The 19,265-nt window shown below is 43.1% G+C and overlaps 1 protein-coding gene across 1 annotated transcript; it reads right to left on the bottom strand.

The window, feature by feature from the left end:
• Window positions 1-11,861: 11,861 nt before the first annotated feature.
• ATP5MC2 (ATP synthase membrane subunit c locus 2) lies at window positions 11,862-18,488 on the bottom strand. The gene is made up of 5 exons (XM_063428454.1): window positions 18,402-18,488; window positions 17,688-17,768; window positions 14,964-15,041; window positions 13,515-13,678; window positions 11,862-12,399 (listed from the first exon to the last, which is right to left on the bottom strand). Exons 2-5 carry the CDS (start codon window positions 17,724-17,726, stop codon window positions 12,285-12,287), a joined length of 396 nt encoding a protein of 131 aa, XP_063284524.1. The 5' UTR covers window positions 17,727-17,768; window positions 18,402-18,488; the 3' UTR covers window positions 11,862-12,284.
• Between the last annotated feature and the right edge of the window lie 777 nt (window positions 18,489-19,265).

Here is a 19,265-nt window from a genome sequence, read left to right as displayed (position 1 = left end):
TGAGAATTTGGATGCTGTCCTCCTAACTTACAAAACATTGTTCTTAGTAGCAATTACTTCCGCTAGGAGAATTTCAGAGATCAAGGCCTTCTCCACCCTGCCTTCTTGTCTACAATTCTACCACAATAGGGTGTGCCTGAAACCTAATCCAGCATTTCTGCCTAAAGTGGTCTCTCGTTTCCATCTCTCTCAAGAGGTGGTCCTGCCATCCTTCTACCCCAATCCTTCTTCACCAGAGGAGATCAAGTGGCAACTGTCAGGATCGGGACAGGGATCCAACACGCAGAGTACAAACAGTAGCCAGATACGTATACCGGACCTTAGAATGGCCGGACTAACGTAAGTAGTACAGTATAGAATGGTCAAAGACAAGCCGAGGTCGAGGGTAACAGAAGACAGGTAAGCGAGAGACAAGCCGAATCAAGGGTAACAGAGATAAGCAGAGTAAGGTAAACAAGCCGGGTCAAAACCAAAAGGGATAATAGAATACACAAGCACTGAGTGACTAGAACAAGCTAGAACCACGACAGGGCAATGAGCTAATGAAAGAAGCTCTGTTAAATACCCTGTTCAGAGCAGTAACCACGCCTCCGAGGCGTCCTGATTGGTCCTGCAGCAATTGAGTGACAGGTCGTTCCGGAGGAGTGTCCTGATGACAACTTCCTGCCTAGATGCTGTAAAAGGCAGTCACTCCCTCGCGGCCGGCCTTGCATGACCGGATAGACCGTGGGGAAGGGAGCCATCAGGCCGTCTGGATGGAGGAACAGCTAAGTCTCTACCTCTTTCGGAGGTAGAGACCACAGGTACCCTGACAGCAACGTTTGGATGTCATGAACTGCCTGTCTATGTACCTTGAACGTTCTGCTCCTTACAGGAAAACTCACCAGCTTTTCGTTTTGCCTTCAGGGGCCAGGAGAGGTGAGGCAGCCTCTCTATCTACGTTGAAGCGTTGGATTGCTCTTGTAATCAGAAAGGCATATCTCAATAAAGATCGCTCTCCTCCACTGAAGATAAAGGCTCATTCAACCAGGGCATTGTCGACTTCATGGGCTAATTGGGCAGAGGTTCCATACGATGACATTTGCAAGGCAGCCACCTGGTCTTCCCCGATGACGTTCATGAAACACTACAAACTAGATGTGGATACTCCTTCCACCTCATTTGGGAAGAGTGTCTTGTCTACGGTTTCTTTGTCCCGTTGATATTAAATTCAGTCATAGCATAATAATTTGTTCTGTGTATTTTATCGTGATTTTATTCCCACCCTATTTTCTGTGAGCTTGGGTATTACCCATAAGTGATGCTGCCATGATTAGCCAGGAATAGAGAAAATTTCTGCCAAACTTACCGTAATTTTCTTTTCCTGGCTATTTCTCATGGCAGCATCAGGGTTCCCGCCCATTTTTTATTTTCAGCTTTATAATTGGACTGTGGTGTAAGGGGAGGAGGGACTCTTTATACCTATCAGTCTAATTAATTAATTAATCTAATTAATTCCTGTCCTGTGACTGCTAAGGGAGGAGCTACCCATAAGTGATGCTGCCATGAGAAATAGCCAGGAAAAGAAAATTACGGTAAGTTTGGCATAAATTTTCTCTATTTTATACCAAAATAGCAGTGTGGAAAACATCTTCCAGTTTTGCAATTTACGCCTACTATTTGCAATTCACTTGTTAAATCTAAATCTCTGTAATCAGTTTGCTGAATAGTTTTGTATGTGTTGTCTACTAAATTCCTTTTGTATTTATAGCGGCACTGCCACCCACCCCCTAAAAAAATAAGTATTTTATAAGGGAAATTTTTCCTTGTTTGTTGCAAGATTGGAAGCGCTTCAAATTAATTTACTTTTTGGCCTTCTTATGGATCAACAGCAAAAACAAACGTGAGAAAGGCTGAACTTGATGGCCTCATGTTTCTTTTCAGCCTATGTAACTATGAATTAGTTAAAGTCCCCAGACCAGTGGCGTACCTACCACGGTCGCAGGCGTCGCAGCTGCGACCAGGCCCCTCACTGCAGGGGGCCCGGCCGCAACCACGACCCCTGCGACCATGGACCGTCTAGATGCCGCCCCCTCCGTGTTCCCCCTGTCATAGTGGGGCCCAAGAGGAGGCCCGCTGGCCACCTAATGGACCCCCTTGGCAAGCGGCAAAATTCCTGTCAGACGCGGCGAGGGAGCTCTAATCTCTCTGCTCTGTTCCCTCGTGCGCCGTTTGCTGATCCCGGGAGCCGAAATATGATGTCATATTCCAGCTCCCGGCATTAGTAGACAGCCCCCGAGGGAGCAGAGCAGAGAGATCACAGCTCCCTCTCCGCACTGAAGTCCCACTGGACCCCAGTGACAGATCCATGCCAGCTCTCCAGGTAGGGAGGCTGTGTGGACATTTAATATTAATAATTTGTGTGTGTCTGTAAGTGTGTGTCTGAATGTGTATGTGTGTGTGTCTGTGAGAGTGTGTGTGTGTACGTGTGTATATGTCTGAGTGTATGTCTCTGTGTCTGTATGGGTCTCTGTGTGTATGTGTGTGTGTCTGCATGTGTATATCTTTGTCTGCATGTGTGGGGTGGGGGGGCCGGGACGTGTGGGGCAGGAGGTAGATGTATGGGGGGGCAATTTTCGCACCGGGGCCCCGTGGTTTCTAGCTACGCCTCTGCCCCAGACAGTGACGCTTTAAAGTGGCTCTGTCACCTTCTAGAGTTTATGTATATTTTGCAAAGACCTCTATGGGTAAGGGGCTAGTTACAGAGCGGTGGTTGGGGAGTGCAGGGGTATGGTAGGTTTTACTTACCTGAACCTGTCACTTGCAGCTGCCGCCATCTAGATCTGGTGCTTCATCTGTCAGGACTCAACATCAGTGCTGCACTCTTGATGCGTAAGAGTCAAACACTGATGTCTCTAGAGGATCCTACGAGACTGTGGAAAGGCAAAGCCTGCTTCCTCTCAGTCATCACTACTAACAACTGGAGGCTTGAAAGACGTTGGCAGTGGTAGCCAAATGTTTTGTCAAGTTTGTCAAGCTTAGAATAAAAATACATGGGGGCGGGGCCAAACCAGCATGGCGGCAGGACGCATCTCGGAGGAGCTCCTCCACCAATATGCCAAAAAAGGCATTTCACGACCAATTAGTAATCGTTCTGAACTACTCTACTGGATACCCAAGCTACCTGCCTTAGCTACAAAGCGAGAAGGGGGCTGGCGACCCGAGGTACCTGTCCTGCCACACCCGTGGGAAAAGCGGCCCGGTGGGCGCCGGGTGGGGGAAGCGGCCGATCCCCCGCTTCGAAGAAACCGAGCTGCAGATAAGCATAGATCTATGCCCCGTAACCCCCCTCCCCGCCTTGGACCGGAGGGGGTGATCCCAGCCCCCCCCCCCGGGGATCCCAGCCCCCCCCCAGAGGGCAGCGCAACCCCAGCAATCAAGCTCCCGACTACGGGTGCACCCAGCGGTGACCACGCCAAAATGGCGGATTCCACATGGATCCCAGCACCTAACTCAGTGCTCGAAGACATACTCGTCCGACTAGACGAGAGGTTCCTGGAATTCTGGCGGAGACTAGAAAGCATGATGAGTGTGCCTACCGCTGTACAGACAGCTGCTCCCTCACACCAAGGCCCACCGCGAAAGCCTGCAACTCCACCTAGAAGGAACCACCCCACACGACGTCTGCACAAATGGCGGGCACAGCTCAAGCGACGGACATCCAGAAGGCCCCACACGAGGAGGCTGCGGAGAGCAAAAGAGCTGCGGAGAATAGCACACGACAAAGAGATCAGGAGCCAAGGCAGGGGATGGGGTGAACTCCTAACAAGGTATTGCCTGGGCATTTCAGTGCCTACCATGCTTTTACTGCACTGACCGATCTGCCCCGGCCATTACCTGAACTGCCTGTGCCAAATCACCTGCTAGTTTGACCTCATTGGACTTCCTCTTCAACCCTGATGGTACTGAAGGTTTAATGCTTAATGCTTCAATATTATTGTTATTGTTTCACTACACTCACCTTATAATTTACCAGGCACGCTTACCTACACTTCGTTACTATTGACACTGACTCCTACTAAGCTTAGCTAGGCATATTAACTGCTGAATACTTTTATCATGCTATCACACTCACATATGTTCACTCCCTTAGTGCTTGGGTTATGCTTAACTTTCAACGCATAACCTGTGTACTTACCATAATTTACAGCACTGTATGTTAGGCTCTATACGCACATACGCTATCAGTTTAAGGTTTATTATTTGCGGACGAAGCGTTTAAAACCTGGTTACCTCACCACGACGTGACCTGTTAAGCGTTAATACTAGGGCACCCACCGTATGCTCCTGCACAGCCTAAACCACTACAATAGTATACCCATGTCAGGGACACCCGTCCTTATTAAAAATGTGCCGGCAAGATACTACTCTATCACACTAGCGGGTAAAGTGCACTAATCCTCATGACACACGATTGATAAAATGCTATCCGATGTTACGCTTATGTTCAACTACCTACATTTTTCTCACGCTACACACGTTCGCAATTGCATGAAACATCTGATTATTACAAATGTGCAAGTTCTAGTTATGCCACATATGTATATCACTTTATGAATATCGCGCTTGTAAGGGCTGTTGTGGCTATACAAGCAATGTTGTTATCTCCTATGCACAATAAAAATAAAGAATTTATTTGTCTTATGATATCTTTTGACTGCATTAGACTTTCAGTGATATTCCAACTCGGTCTTTATAAAATGTTCTATTTATGTAATGCTAATTTTTTGTGGGCGTGATAGAGTTGTGAGTAGAGTTTTCAGAAGTCCCCCATTCATTATGGGGACATTGTATAAAAGCAAGGCCAACCTTTGGGTGCTAATGATCTAGATGGATTCCAGGGTCTTATAATTCAAGCATATTTTTTATTATCATTTATATACCACCATTATATTCCTTAGCACCTTACAATTATATAGAAAGGGGATAATGGAGGTAAAGATGGCCCTGCTCAAATTAATCGCTAGTGACTCTTCAGTATTTCAGAAGCAGTTTGAGGCACATTGCAAGTGGCCAAAATTTCTACTAAAGTCAATGGGAGCCAATAACGCATATATAGTGCAGCGGTCACCTTCTGCTAGTGTGACTGTATGACTATACTGTGCATGTGTGGGTGGTCTATTGATTTAAATAGGTTACATACCATAAATGCTTATGATGTAAAACACAGATGCTAATCTTAGTATTAAGATTGGAGAAAAGTCATTATTCACAAGAAACCAACCACTTCCTGATTATTGTAAATGTCAGAAAAGAGAAATAAGAGCCCAGGAACAATCTGCAACAAGGACACCCAACCTAATAATATTTAAATAAATGCATATTTATTGTAAACACATAAAAAGTAAATGGGATTATCCAGCCCTTTGTATTTTCCTTTGAAGTCAACAAATATGTGGGACAGGTAAAATCAAAAGAGAATGTAAATACAAATCTACATACCTGTACTCAGTTTTACCCTTTGGTTTAGTTTTAATCTTTTGAGCTAGACAATTAACACGTTTATTTTGTTCTTTCAAGAAAATAATATGCCCATTCTTGTCCACTAATATATGTTAAATGGAATTTCCCTCATCAGTAGAACTATCTCCATGAAGTTACTTTGACGACTGGAGTCTCTGGGCACCATCTTAACTTCCTGTCACGGCTCACGGCATTTTCTTTTGACACTGTTGCACATAGAAGGCTTATCAATAAACTGCAATATTTAAGTTTGGATTCCAATATTGTTGAATGGGTAAGGCAGTGGCTGAGTGACAGGCAACAGAGGTTTGTAGTCAATGGAGTATATTCGAAGCTTGGGCTTGTCACCAGTGGGGTACCTCAGGGATCTGTACTTGGACCCATTCTCTTTAATATTTTTATTAGTGATATTGCAGAAGGTCTTGATGGTAAGGTATGTATTTTTGCTGATGATACTAAGATATGTAACAGGGTTGATGTTCCAGGAGGGATAAGCCAAATGGCTAATGATTTAGGTAAACTAGAAAAATGGTCAGAGTTGTGGCAACTGACATTTAATGTGGATAAGTGCAAGATAATGCATCTTGGACGTTAAAACCCAAGGGCAGAGTACAGAATATTTGATAGAGTCCTAACCTCAACATCTGAGGAAAGGGATTTAGGGGTGATTATTTCTGATGACTTAAAGGTAGGCAGACAATGTAATAGAGCAGCAGGAAATGCTAGCAGAATGCTTGGTTGTATAGGGAGAGGCATTAGCAGTAGAAAGAAGGAAATGCTCATGCCATTGTACAGAACACTGGTGAGACCTCACTTGGAGTATTGTACGCAGTACTGGAGACCGTATCTTCAGAAGGATATTGATACTTTAGAGAGAGTTCAGAGAAGCGCTACTAAACTGGTTCATGGATTGCAGGATAAAACTTACCAGGAAAAGTTAAAGGATCTTAACATGTATAGCTTGGAGGAAAGACGAGACAGGGGGGATATGATAGAAACATTTAAATACATAAAGGGAATCAACACAGTAAAGGAGGATACCATATTTAAAAGAAGGAGGATACCATATTTAAAAGAAGAAAAACTACATAGTCTTAAATTAGAGGGACAAAGGTTTAAAAATAATATCAGGAAGTATTGCTTTACTGAGAGGGTAGTGGATGCATGGAATAGCCTTCCAGCTGAAGTGGTAGAGGTTAACACAGTAAAGGAGTTTAAGCATGCGTGGGATAGGCATAAGGCTATCCTAACTATAAGATAAGGCCAGGGACTAATGAAAGTATTTGGAAAATTGGGCAGACTAGATGGGCGGAATGGTTCTTATCTGCCGTCACATTCTATGTTTCTGACCGCGTGGCTGCACTCAAACAGAGCAGCCACGTCGTCAGAAATACTTTTAACTTACCTTGGGTTCGGCGGGCAGATGTCCGGTCTCCCTCCTTCCCGGTTCCCAGCGGGTGCGACGTTCCTAGGAGCGCCGGCCGCTGCAGATCAGGCTTTTATAGGATATTTACCTTCGCCCACATCAAAGATGACACCAACGTTTGTGCGGCGTCACGTCATAGACACACACGTTTTGGGGTCAGAGGTCAGAAACAACCAATTACAGCCTAGGGAGGGTTATTTAAACTAAAAATAGCATTTGCTCAGTGAACTGTCATGGTTTCCCTTAGATGGTTATCCGAGAATATGTTCCTGATCGTGTATTTCTGGTATTTGACTTTGGCTTCGTTTTGACTTCCCTGGCCTCTGGTATCCTTGACTATTGGCTTTTCCTTATCGCTGTGTCTCATTCTGTGTCCCTGACCTCGGCTAGTATATTGACTATTCTCGGGTATGTTAAGTTCATCAATTCTAAGGTCCGGTTAGACATCACCCTTAGTCCTAGGTGTGATACAATTCTGCATGCTGGATCATCTGTAATCCTGACATTTCCAATGTTAAATCTTTTAAAATGTGGCAGATGAGCTAAAACTATGATCCAACAGTAGTAACATTCATAATTTAAAGGGACACTATAGGCACCCAGACCACGTCAGCTCATTGATGTGTTCTGGGTGCATGTTCCTAGGTCCCTGCAGTGGTAATTATTGCAGTTATTGAGAAACTGCAATAATTACTATCCAGGGTTAACTCCACCTCTAGTAGATGCCTACCAGACAGCCACTAGAGGGACTTCCGGGTTGTTAGGTGGCTTGTGGTCATCCCCATAATGCTTTCCTATGGGGGATATCCTAATGCCAGCGTGACCATTGCTGCTTTTGTGTTTCCATTTGGTTTCATTTTCAATCAGATGTGACAGCACTGTGTGTTTACTTTAGAAGTTTTAATCTCCAGCTCTGTTAATTGAACTGTAATCACACAGAGAAGGTTCCTGCAAGGTCTGGCAGGTTATTAAACCCGTACTCTAACTCCTCCCTTACAAAATGAGCATTTAATAAAGGTACAATATTTATAAAATATTGACATTGATTGTGTTGCAGTTTCAGTTAAATTCCAAGGCAATCAAAATATGTACGTTGATAAAGTAGGAACTACTTTGTCTCAGTATTTTCCATTTGCTTGACAAAGGCAGAGATAACTTTTGTCAAGCCCCCAGCCAACACTAGTGAAAGCTGATGGGGAAAATGTCTATGAAGGGTCTTGTGGGATCCTTCTTACATCTCAGTGTAATACTCGTGCACCTGCGTACAATACTGACATGGGCTCCTGGCAGCTGAAATACCAGCAGCTGAAGAGGAACAGCAAGAAATACGTGGTTTCAACTGCAAGGGACAGATTCAGGTAAGTATAACTCACCTTCTCCTGCACCCCACAACAACAAGACACACAGCGACAGTCACTGTTGGGGGACTTTGCCAATTATGCTTAGACTCCAGATAGTGACAAAGTTGCTTTAACAGAGCAGGAGATAAGAAACATTAAACCGACTGTGCAATAAAGGAAGTGCAAATATTAGATTTCTCTTTACAGGACTTGTGTAGGTCACATGCAGTGGAGGTATGACTAGTGCTGCATAAACAAAGTGATTTAACTTCTAAATGGCAGATAATTGATCAGTTAGACTGCAGAGGCATTATTTATACACCAATCCCACTCCACTAAGCTAGCGTTGTTTAGGTGTTTATAGTGTCCCTTTATGATAGTTGCTTTTTGGCCGAACGGCAAGACACAGCTAGTGCATACATTTTTAAAAAGACTCATCAATGCCTAAGTAAGCTCCTGGCATCTTGATATTTGGGGTCTTCATATACAGACATTTTTATAATAATGGCAGATGAGAAACAAACTGCTTTGAAAATAAATTTAATAAATTCAATATACTTCCCTTGCTTGGCTGATGAACTCCAAAAAAACTACAAAGATGTCCACCACAAGCGGGTGCAAAAAATGATTATTCTTGCATCCATCAGAAACAATGCAGAGAATATTTTTTTTTCCAAATCACTTTTCTGCATTAATGTTTTAACCTGTATTTAGTTTACTATAACTCTGTGTTTTTAAAATAAATCCCAAAAGAGATAGTGCAGACGGTAATCAGAGAAGCACTGACTGCATCACCAGATTCACCGTTGCACTAGAGACCCAAGCACCCCTGGCTTCCCATCCTTCAATCATACCCAGTTACTCAACTTTTAATCCTCATGGCTACCAAAATCTCTAGCTCAACCCATCAGCATGGGCACTAAGCAGTGCCTACACAGTAAAATCACAGGTGCCAAGGCCCCAAAGCTTGGTAGCAGACATAATTCTCTGAAAATGGTCTGTGGTATTTTCTACAGAACCCTCAATACAGTCTGAACTATATTGTGTTATGAACTTAAGTGATATTCCTGGAGTCTAAGTGATGGGAATTCTGCCATCCTAACTCAACTGGCACAGAAAGAAGTACGTTGGACATACCTTTCTCCAAGAGAAAGAAGCATGTTAGACATTTCTTTCTCCTACAGAAAGAAGCATGTTGGACATACCTGCTGGATACAGAGGCCACTCATGGTATTAATGAGACGTTTGAGTGGCACTGGTTCCTGTAGGTATGTCACTTTGCACTCACCATATGGAGATTGTGGCAAAACAAACCTCGCCACTGGGCATTGGAGAAGCCTGTTTGCCCGCCTCCTGCCTGCTGACTATGGCCCCTGGGAGATTTGGCCCTTTAAATACAGTATTTTTTGCATATTGTATTTTATTATGCTGCTGGCCCTTTAAGAACCATCTGGGGAGATACTGTAACTTTTGGGAACAATGCCCCTTTAAGACTTTGTCCCCAGACTGTTAATATACTGTGTTCCTGGCTTTCTCCCACTTGGCTTACTGAACCAGGTACCACACAGGCGGACCACTCAGAAGTGGAAGTGTGCAGGCAATTTACCTCCGAGGCTGGGAGCCTGCTGTAGGTAAATTGCCGACCGCTGGGGGGCCGCCGTTCGCGCATACGAACACATGGCGGTGGCCATCTTTAATTCAGCTGAAGTTTTACCTTCTCCAGAATTCAATGCATTCGACAGTTCGAACGTCGTTCGTGTGTTGGAACTGACTTTAACATGGGAAATAGACCGAACGCACAGCCTGATTCTCTGGAACTGTTTTGGGCATTAAAATGTGCTTGCGGTCGGTCAGATAGGACTTTCCCTTAACTTTTTAACCCCTGAACCGATTGCCCTGATTTTTGAGTATGTGTATATTTCAAGTATGCTGATTATGAAAATATATGTTTAATGTGAATGGCATGTATATTTTGGAAGTAATTATTTTGTAAAAACTGTATTACTTTGCCTGTGATCATTATATTAACCATTGTGTTCAGTAATCATATCACAGGCAGAGGGGAGGATTTTGTGTGGGAGTGTCTGTGTGTATTGTACAGATTGATTGGTTTTATTTCAAAACCCTGTGGGCAGTACTATGTTTGTGGATTGTGAATAAAAGAGGCTGTATGTGCCAGTACAGTCAGTTCTGCTTGACCTCAAAACTAAGTGTCGTCTCGTTATTGGGGGAATTGGATTGTACGCTGATTGCCAGGAGTGTAAGCTGATTGTATGCTTTTCCTGTTCAGCTGTTTATAGCATTCATATGCTTGAGAGCATCCGTATGCTTCTCCGGTACGGTGGTTGTGGTGCCTGCTGCAGTGCTTGGAGTCCTCAGGAAGCGCTAGGAGCATCCTCCAACGGAGGTACCCAGTCAGGGTGCCCGTCGATCCATTAGAGAGATTCCTGTAAGTAATAAATTACTATTTACTTTATATTGATTACTATTAAAGGACCACTCTAGTGCCAGGAAAACATACTTGTTTTCCTGGCACTAGAGTGCCCTGAGGGTGCCCCCACCCTCAGGGACCCCCTCCCGCCCGGCTCTGGAAAGGGTTAAAACTTACCTTTTTCCAGTGCTGGGCGGGGAGATCTCTGCCTCCTCTCCGCCCCGTCGGATGAATGCGCAAGAGCTGCGCGCGCATTCAGCCGGTCGCATAGGAAAGCATTTACAATGCTTTCCTATGGACGCTTGCGTGCTCTCCCTGTGATTTTCACAGTGAGAATCACGCAAGCGCCTCTAGCGGCTGTCAATGAGACAGCCACTAGAGGATTAGGGGGAAGGCTTAACCCATTAATACCCATTCTCTGAAACTGCTATGTTTATAAAAAATTGGGTTAACCCTAGCTGGACCTGGCACCCAGACCACTTCATTAACCCCTTAAGGACACATGACATGTGTGACATGTCATGATTCCCTTTTATTCCAGAAGTTTGGTCCTTAAGGGGTTAAGCTGAAGTGGTCTGGGTGCCTAGAGTGGTCCTTTAACGGACTGTTGTTAAAAAAATTGATTGAGTAACCTCTTTTCATCTGGTAATTTCCTGATATTGCTCCTGTTCCTTTAAGATTCTGTATTTCCATCTGTCCTTTCTCTGACTGAAGGCTTTCCTTTATTCCCTATTATTTTATATTGTAGGGCTGTTATGTAACTGTGGTTTTCTTTTTGTGACATGATGTAATGCGCTATGGGAGTTGAAAGCTTTCCTTGTATTGTCACCGCTATAGTTTATTTCTTAGACACATGCCTGTATTCATAATATTGTAATCACAACCGTATGTTCTGAAACACTCGCGTTTACCGTATGCCTTTGCTGGTCTTGTACTTTGGAAAAAAAAAAAAAAGGTTTGATTTGGGGGAGCGGGTGTTTTTACAATAAGAAAGTGTGGTCATAAAAAAAATAAACCTTACAAATTTCAAGCAAGTATTTTCTGATCTGTACATTTTTTTGGCATTTTCAAGATAACAACATGTATACCATGTTGAGTGTTTATTGTCTGAATGTTTTGTAAATAATAGGGTCCACTTAAATAGAAAAAACAAAGGCAGTCGTTTTAATATTATTTGTTTATTTCCCAGAATCAACTGGCCAATCCTGTAGCAGGGTAAACTTAAAGGGAAACTATATATGAAATACACAAGTTTCTACTGTATGAAAGTATTTTACTCGCAAATATGTACATATTTTTTATTTTCGATTTCCTGTTCAGGAAGTGCTCAAGAGAGCAAGTGAAAAGGAAAATTGCTTCCCCTAACCAGCTTTTAAAAAAATGGCACATACAAGTTTTTCTAAATATCTTACATTCAGACATGATACAGAGATATGAATATAAACATTTAGGAAAACAATTTTCATAAAAGTAGAAAAGTGTTCATTTTAACTTTAGTTTCCCTTTAATAAAAGGGGGATGACCCTCAGCTATAGATACAGAAGATTGGGACACAGATAAATGGCCTTGACATAGGTGTGATTATTCACATTGCAAAGAGGATTAGGAAAGCAACCATAAGACAGAAGAGTCCCATAGCTTCAGACAGAGCAAATCCCAGGATGGCATAGGAGAAAAGCTGCTGCTTGAGAGAAGGGTTCCTATGGAGAAAGACAACTCATTATCAGGCATATATTGTTAGAGACGTTCTAATAAATGCATTGCTTATACATAGCGTGTTTTATATTTGAGGAATAACAGTACTGGCTTGAATGACTTACTTAATTACACAGATTTTTAAACTCTTATTTTGAGATCAAAAACATTAAAATGGCAAGTCTAATATATTCCTAAACTGGCACAGGATTCACTGCAGCATTTCACTAGCAATAGAGAATGAAACTAAAACCATATTTACTGTCAACGCTGGACATTTATAGTTTAAATTTGCACTCCAGTCATCAGCAAAACATTAATGTTCATAGTTTTTTTTTATATAATTTTTGTATGATCAATACTGTCGTTTTTGTGAATATACATATACAAGCACCTTGGGTCAGACAGTATATGAATCTAACAGTCTCTATGGCAGGCTTACCAAAACTCCGGCCCTCCAGATGTTGCTGAACTACAACTCCCATGATTCTATGAATGAAATAGGCTGAGAATCATGGGAGTTGTAGTTCAGCAACATCTGAAGAGCTGGAATATGGGGAAGCCTGCTCTATGGTCTTCCCTGCTTCAGTCAATGCAAAGCGCGGTGACATCATGAGTCATTTCCCTCTGCAGTATATTAAACAGCGGAGACTTGCAGATGTTTGAAAAGCAAAGAGCAAATTCTACTAATTATATCCCCACACATGTTTTTACAGACCACACTGAAGCTGACCATTGTCAAACTGATGATGTCACTGCACTTCTATATTTCAAATGGTTTTGATTTACTTACATTGTAATCCGGGGTGACCTGGCCTAAATTCACATATCTAATTTGTATCTTAAACAATAAAAAAATTAAAACTTTTATATAGTTTACTACATGTATAATGTGCATTAGTTTTAAAGCTTATGACAATGTGTGTACACAGCCATGCTCGATCATTACTTTTCAAGAAGGCCAGTTATGTTTTTCCTTTAGTGGCTTTTTGTCACATGTGTGTATATTGTCTTGGTCACTCTGACAACGCGTGAATTAGAAAAACAAGCTGCAACGTATCCAAGAAATTTGCAGATCAAAGCGCAGGCAAGAGAAGTAACAGCAAAAACTATGTTTTACCTGGCATAGCCAATAATCAGGCTTCCAAACACAGTGCCAATACCAGCACCAGAGCCTGCTACTCCAACCGTGGCAGCACCGGCACCAATGAACTTAGCAGCAGTGTCAATGTCCCTGCACACTGCACTGCTCTGGATTCCTCGTGCTGGAACAGGTAGCAACTGCTGTAAATACATTAAAGAATGACAATTGTGTTATTCAAACATAAAGCAATGGGTATTAAGTTAATACAGTTTTTAAAATGTATTTCAAAACATATATGTTAGGTGACTGTCCTGTGTGTGCTAGTTCTATAAATAGGCATTTATTACACTGCACAGACAGAAGCTTTTTACTATAAAAACAAAACCAGTTTAAAAAGGAAAGCACAAAAAGGTTTAGTAATATGTCAAGTGTAGATAATTGTGAAAAAATTTCCAGGACTGGTTTGCAGGCTGACAAATGTTTAAACCTGGAGAAAAAAAAAAAAAAGGATAGAGGAAAGACCCAGGCCCACATCAGAGCTCACCTTCCCTGATAGAGCAGAGCCTCCCTCGGCCTCAAACGCCTCACCTCACTCCAGAGAAAATCCAAAAAGAATGTCTACCTATCCTGCCAATGGCAGGCAGAGAACTGGGGTCTCTGTGTCAGTATGGAGGTTTACACTATGTGGGGAGGAGTATTAGGAGGGAAGTAACTTTGAAATCTCTAGTTTGCATGCCTGCCTGCCCTCATGCCAAGACACTGTGTCATATCCCTGTTGTTGCGCACTGCCTTTGCTCTGGAGGAGGGAAAACAAAATATATACCTCTACATTTATTCTTTCCATGATTTTCTTGAGATTAGTTTTGCTTTATCAGACAGGCTATAGTGACTGCACCCACTTCCTGTGCACATTTGTATCCTTATAAAATTGAATAGATTTGAGTGATGTCAACAATGACATTCCAAGATCTACTACATGTCAATAAGAGATCCTCATTTTAGAGTCAAAAGCCCCTGCCTTCTCACAGCAGCCAGGAGAGCCTGAGGTTTCGAGGTTCCTGCCTATTAGCTTTCGTTAGCTCAACAATGCTAGCTCATACACAGACTGCTAGCTCAGACAGAGAGCTCCTGACTCAAGTCAAACCATTCTAAAGTGGTTTGCCTGTTAACAATGGGAGGACAACACTATTGCACTCATAGCACTACAACTATTAAAGCCTGCTGACCGTGGTTATGGTGCTCTGCAGTTTTTCTTTAAGTATTCTGAAAATTGCACCTAGAAAGTACTGCTACAATTGCATGTCTCCGCACAGGCTGCAAACTGATGACAGTTTGCAGCCTTGAGGTATAACTGTTGTACATGTTTTTAGTTTATTGACACATGAAAACTTTATTATCCGTCCCCCCCCCCCCCAATAAAACCTGAATAAAATTATTATACACATATAATCAAACTGTTATGTTGAAGCACATTTAGATAAATACCTGCTCTGTCTTAAGTACGGTGTAGTTCAGAAGTGGGGCAGATAGTGGACGGCAGAGAATACTGGCTCCATTCCTTATCTGAACACACAAAAAAAGGACAAAGAAAGCAAACGTATTTAAATAAAACATAATATATTCACACACACACTTAAGGTGAATTGAAAAAGACCAAAATAGTGAAGTTGGGAGATTCTCCAACATAGCATTCAGCCTGAATTTTGAAATTTTGGGTAATTCCTCCCACCTAAGTTCCACTATTAGAACTTTCAAAATAAACACATAACATTGAAATGTGAGCTTACATTAATTCCAGATAAATGTGATCTGCATACCATGTTTAGCTCACAATGATGGAGTACAGTAGATATTTACAAACTTTAGAGGATGACTTCAATAAAAAAAAAAAAAAAAAAAAAATTATATATATATGAAAGAAAGTGTTCCTATATGTTTAGATTTCTAGGAATCTAATTTAAGCATTTAAATGGAGTCTCCAGTGCCAGGAAGACAAATCTGTTTTCCTGGCACTGCAGAATCCTGCAGTGCCCCCACCCACCCCCCATCCCATGTTGCTGAAGGTGTTAAAACCCCTCGGCGCTGGGTCAGGCTCCGCCCACACAGACATTAGCCGGCCGGGAAGACCTAATGCGCATGCACGGCAATGGTCGCATGCAATATACCTCCCTATAGGAAAGCATTATTTAATGCTTTCCTATGGGGATTCCGGCGACGATGAAGGTCCTCATGCATAGCGTGAGAACGTCCAACGTCATTTCAAACACTTTTCGGGTTTTAAAAACCTGTAAGTCCCTCTAGTGGCTGTCTGATAGACAGCCACAAGAGGAGGACTTAACTCTGCAAGGTAATTATTGCAGTTTATAAAAACTGCAATAATTACACTTGCTGGGTTAAGGGTGATGGGAGTTGGCACCCAGACCACTCCAATGGGCAGAAGTGGTCTGGGTGCCTGGAGTGACCCTGTAAGTACCAGGAGTTTCCTCGCTGTAGCTCCGATCTGCCTTCTGTTACTGATCATTTTTGTCCAATTTAAATGCTTGTGCATGTGCTACAATCTAATGTGCTAACAATGCTCCTCAAGGAAAGGCATTGAAACAAATGTTGTGCCATTCAGTATTCTCTTAACCCCTTAAGGACCAAACTTCTGGAATAAAAGGGAATCATGACATGTCACACATGTCATGTGTCCTTAAGGGGTTAATAGAAATAAAGTGGCTCAATGTATCTCAATGGGGAGTGTTCAACTCTGCATGAAGACGCCAAATGTCTGTCCTGCTAAGATTGCAGGACCACTCAAGGAAGTGTCTCAAGTAGCTGTCTGAGTGACAGCCACTAGGGGTTGCCTTAGAACACAATAAAAACACAAAAAAGGCAGAGTTTTCAATGCGAAGGCTGCAGAGATAGTCCTTTTGCACCAGAACTACTACATTAGGCTTTAGTGATGCTGGTGATTAGAGTGGCTCCTGAAAAAATGTGCATGTTGGGGACGGAGCCTGGACTGCAAGCAGGCAAGACGTGCATCACACGAGCACCTGCTGCACACGCTGATTGCCTGGTGATATCCCGGGCTGGCAACTCGGAGACCTCTGTTCAAGGTGACCTCCATGCTGGGGGCACCTTACTCTACCTGCAGGTACCTTCCCTGACGCTCTGAGGCACCATGAACCGCAGCAGCAGGTTGAGGCCTACTGCAGTCCGAACAGGGGAGAGATGGCCGCTCTCCTCCCACTGAACTAAGCTACTATACACGTGCCTTTCCAGAGAGCCACACGAGGCAAGACCATTATGCATCGACCACGTGGACGGAGAACAGCATACAAGCGGAGAAGAACCCTCACCACCCTTGCCCCCCCCCACCCATGATGAGGAGAGATTTGGTCCCTCAACAAATCCAAGTCTGTGGCTTCCAGATGCCGGCCCTCCAGGCCTGCAGCCGAGGAGACACCATGCTCTGGAGTACCAAGAGCCCAAGCGGCACTGAAACCCTGACACCTAGAGGAATTGGCTAATTTAGCATCTTGGACTTGTATATGGACGCATTATCTCCTTACCAACCAGAGCAGCAAAATTTTGTGTTTTACATTCCATGCACCAAGCCTTGAGTAGTATGTTTTTTTCTTATGTTTTACTTTCCTTTCTGTTACCTCTCCACATACTGACTCACATCACAGCAAAACATCTTCCTACTGACACTGCACTGCAGGGGTGCACTAACAGCGATCTTAACAGCTTGTTTACCCAACGTACAATTTATTATATTACCATGTCTGCCTAGATGCACAGGCTATCAAAATATAATGACCATATCTAGTTCATTTCAATGTAATAGCCAATATGATGACTCTCCTTCATTTATTCTTGTGGTTAGACATGATTGACATGTGGTTAGACATGATTGCTTAGCTTGATGTTTATCTTGTTTCTAATATACCATAAAATAGTGCAATTCCTTCTAAATACCCCAATTGTCACATGAGAAGCTATGCTTGAGGAATGCCGTTGGGGTACCTCTAGCTTGCCTGTACTAAACCTATGCAATGCAAAAAAAATATAGTGCATGTCTACACCAACAGAAAAATATAGTACAATTTTAAACTAATACAAGATTGCTATTCAGGTATAGAAAATGTGATGGTTTATTTAACTAGCCACAAGTTTACCATACCTTTCATACATTATAAAACTAGTACCGTGGGAGTTACTTACCAGGGCTGGGGATGACACAAACTTGGCGCAAGCGTACATTCTGAATGGAAGGTAATAACAGGAGTATTACACTGAAAGCAGCTGAAATAAGAAAAAATAAGAATTATATCTGTAACTTTGAATGCTCTGTTATGAATACAAGTCTACATCTGACATGTTAAACTAAATTATTCTTGCAGACAATATTTTTTTCTTTTTTAATAGCTAATGTGTTCATTAAAAATACATCTTGCTGATGAATGCAATTGCCCCAGAATACATATACCTGGCTTATAGAATACTGTGTGAAATGCCAGCCCTCACACAGGTAACCCAAGACTGCCTGCTGCTCACTCCTGACACCAAGCAAGCTACCCACTGGCACTCCAGCTGCTGTGGACTACATTTCCCTAGATGCTCAGTAAAGTATCAGCGGTCCACAGAAACCGAAGCCCAAATGTTTGATGTGTTCTTATGGATAGCTATGGATCTACAGCCTCATTAGGCACCTAACTGAACCGAAGAGCTGACAATCTCTTGCAGCTGGAGCCTGCAGAGGTACAGACACAAGGTCACATGTACAATGAGAGCTCGGAGATCCAAGCGGAGTTATTACTGGCCAAACAGCACGACACCGCACTCATTGTGCTCCCCTGTCAGTCTGACACCCCCTTCTAACCGGGTAAGAGAGTGGGGCCGCCGGCGCTGTAATCCTGACAGAGAACTGGGCCTCACCTTGGCGGGGACAGACAGAAAGAAAAACCACAGGACGCAAGCGCACAAAACCCGCTCTGACACGGCCCCTACTGAGCATGCGTACAAACTCTGCTCTAACAGGGTCCGTACTGGGTATGCGCACAAACTCTGATCTAACAGGGCCCCTACTGAGTATGCGCACAAACTGCTCTGACAGGGACGCACTGAGCATGCGCACAGTACAAACCCAGCTCTGACGCGCCAGTACCGAGCATGCGTATATATCCCGCTCTGACACGGATTACACTGAGCATGCGCGCAAATGTCCACACATTTACAGGACCTGCACTGCGCGTGCCCACGTAATTCCTCGGGCACGACCTGTGCCTAGTCAAATCCCGCGCACGCAAGACTTGCTGCGCATGCGTATATGAAGCCTTTACAAGGCTGGTGTTCCGCGTGTGAACATTGCTTGCTTTGGAAACATGAAGGCGGACCATAAAGAGGCACAGCGCACCATGCTGGTACGGAGTGCTCCGTTACATTGTAAATTCGGTTTAGTTATAAAAAACCTTTCTTTAGGGAGGGAATATTGTAATTGTGATACATATCAGTTGTGTTAATGCAGTATTAGTTTTATCTGTGTCTGTATATGTGGACTTTGTAAACGAGGTGATGTAGCTATATTCAGCCTTTAAAGGAACACTATAGTCACCTAAATAACTTTAGCTAAATAAAGCAGTTTTAGTGTATAGATCAGGTGTAGGCAACCTTTTAGCAGCACTGTGCCGATATAGGATTGTGATGTCCCGTAGCGTGCCGGTTGTTATGACCTGCAGTGGTTATGGTACTGCGTCGTTCTATTCCTTTCCCAATAGCTGAGCATAAGTGATTATAGCTGCA

Source organism: Pelobates fuscus, chromosome 1 (assembly GCF_036172605.1).
Source record: "Pelobates fuscus isolate aPelFus1 chromosome 1, aPelFus1.pri, whole genome shotgun sequence".
NCBI lineage: Eukaryota > Metazoa > Chordata > Amphibia > Anura > Pelobatidae > Pelobates > Pelobates fuscus.
Note: the sequence above shows the minus strand (reverse complement) of the source record. Positions and strands in the feature narration are given on the sequence as shown.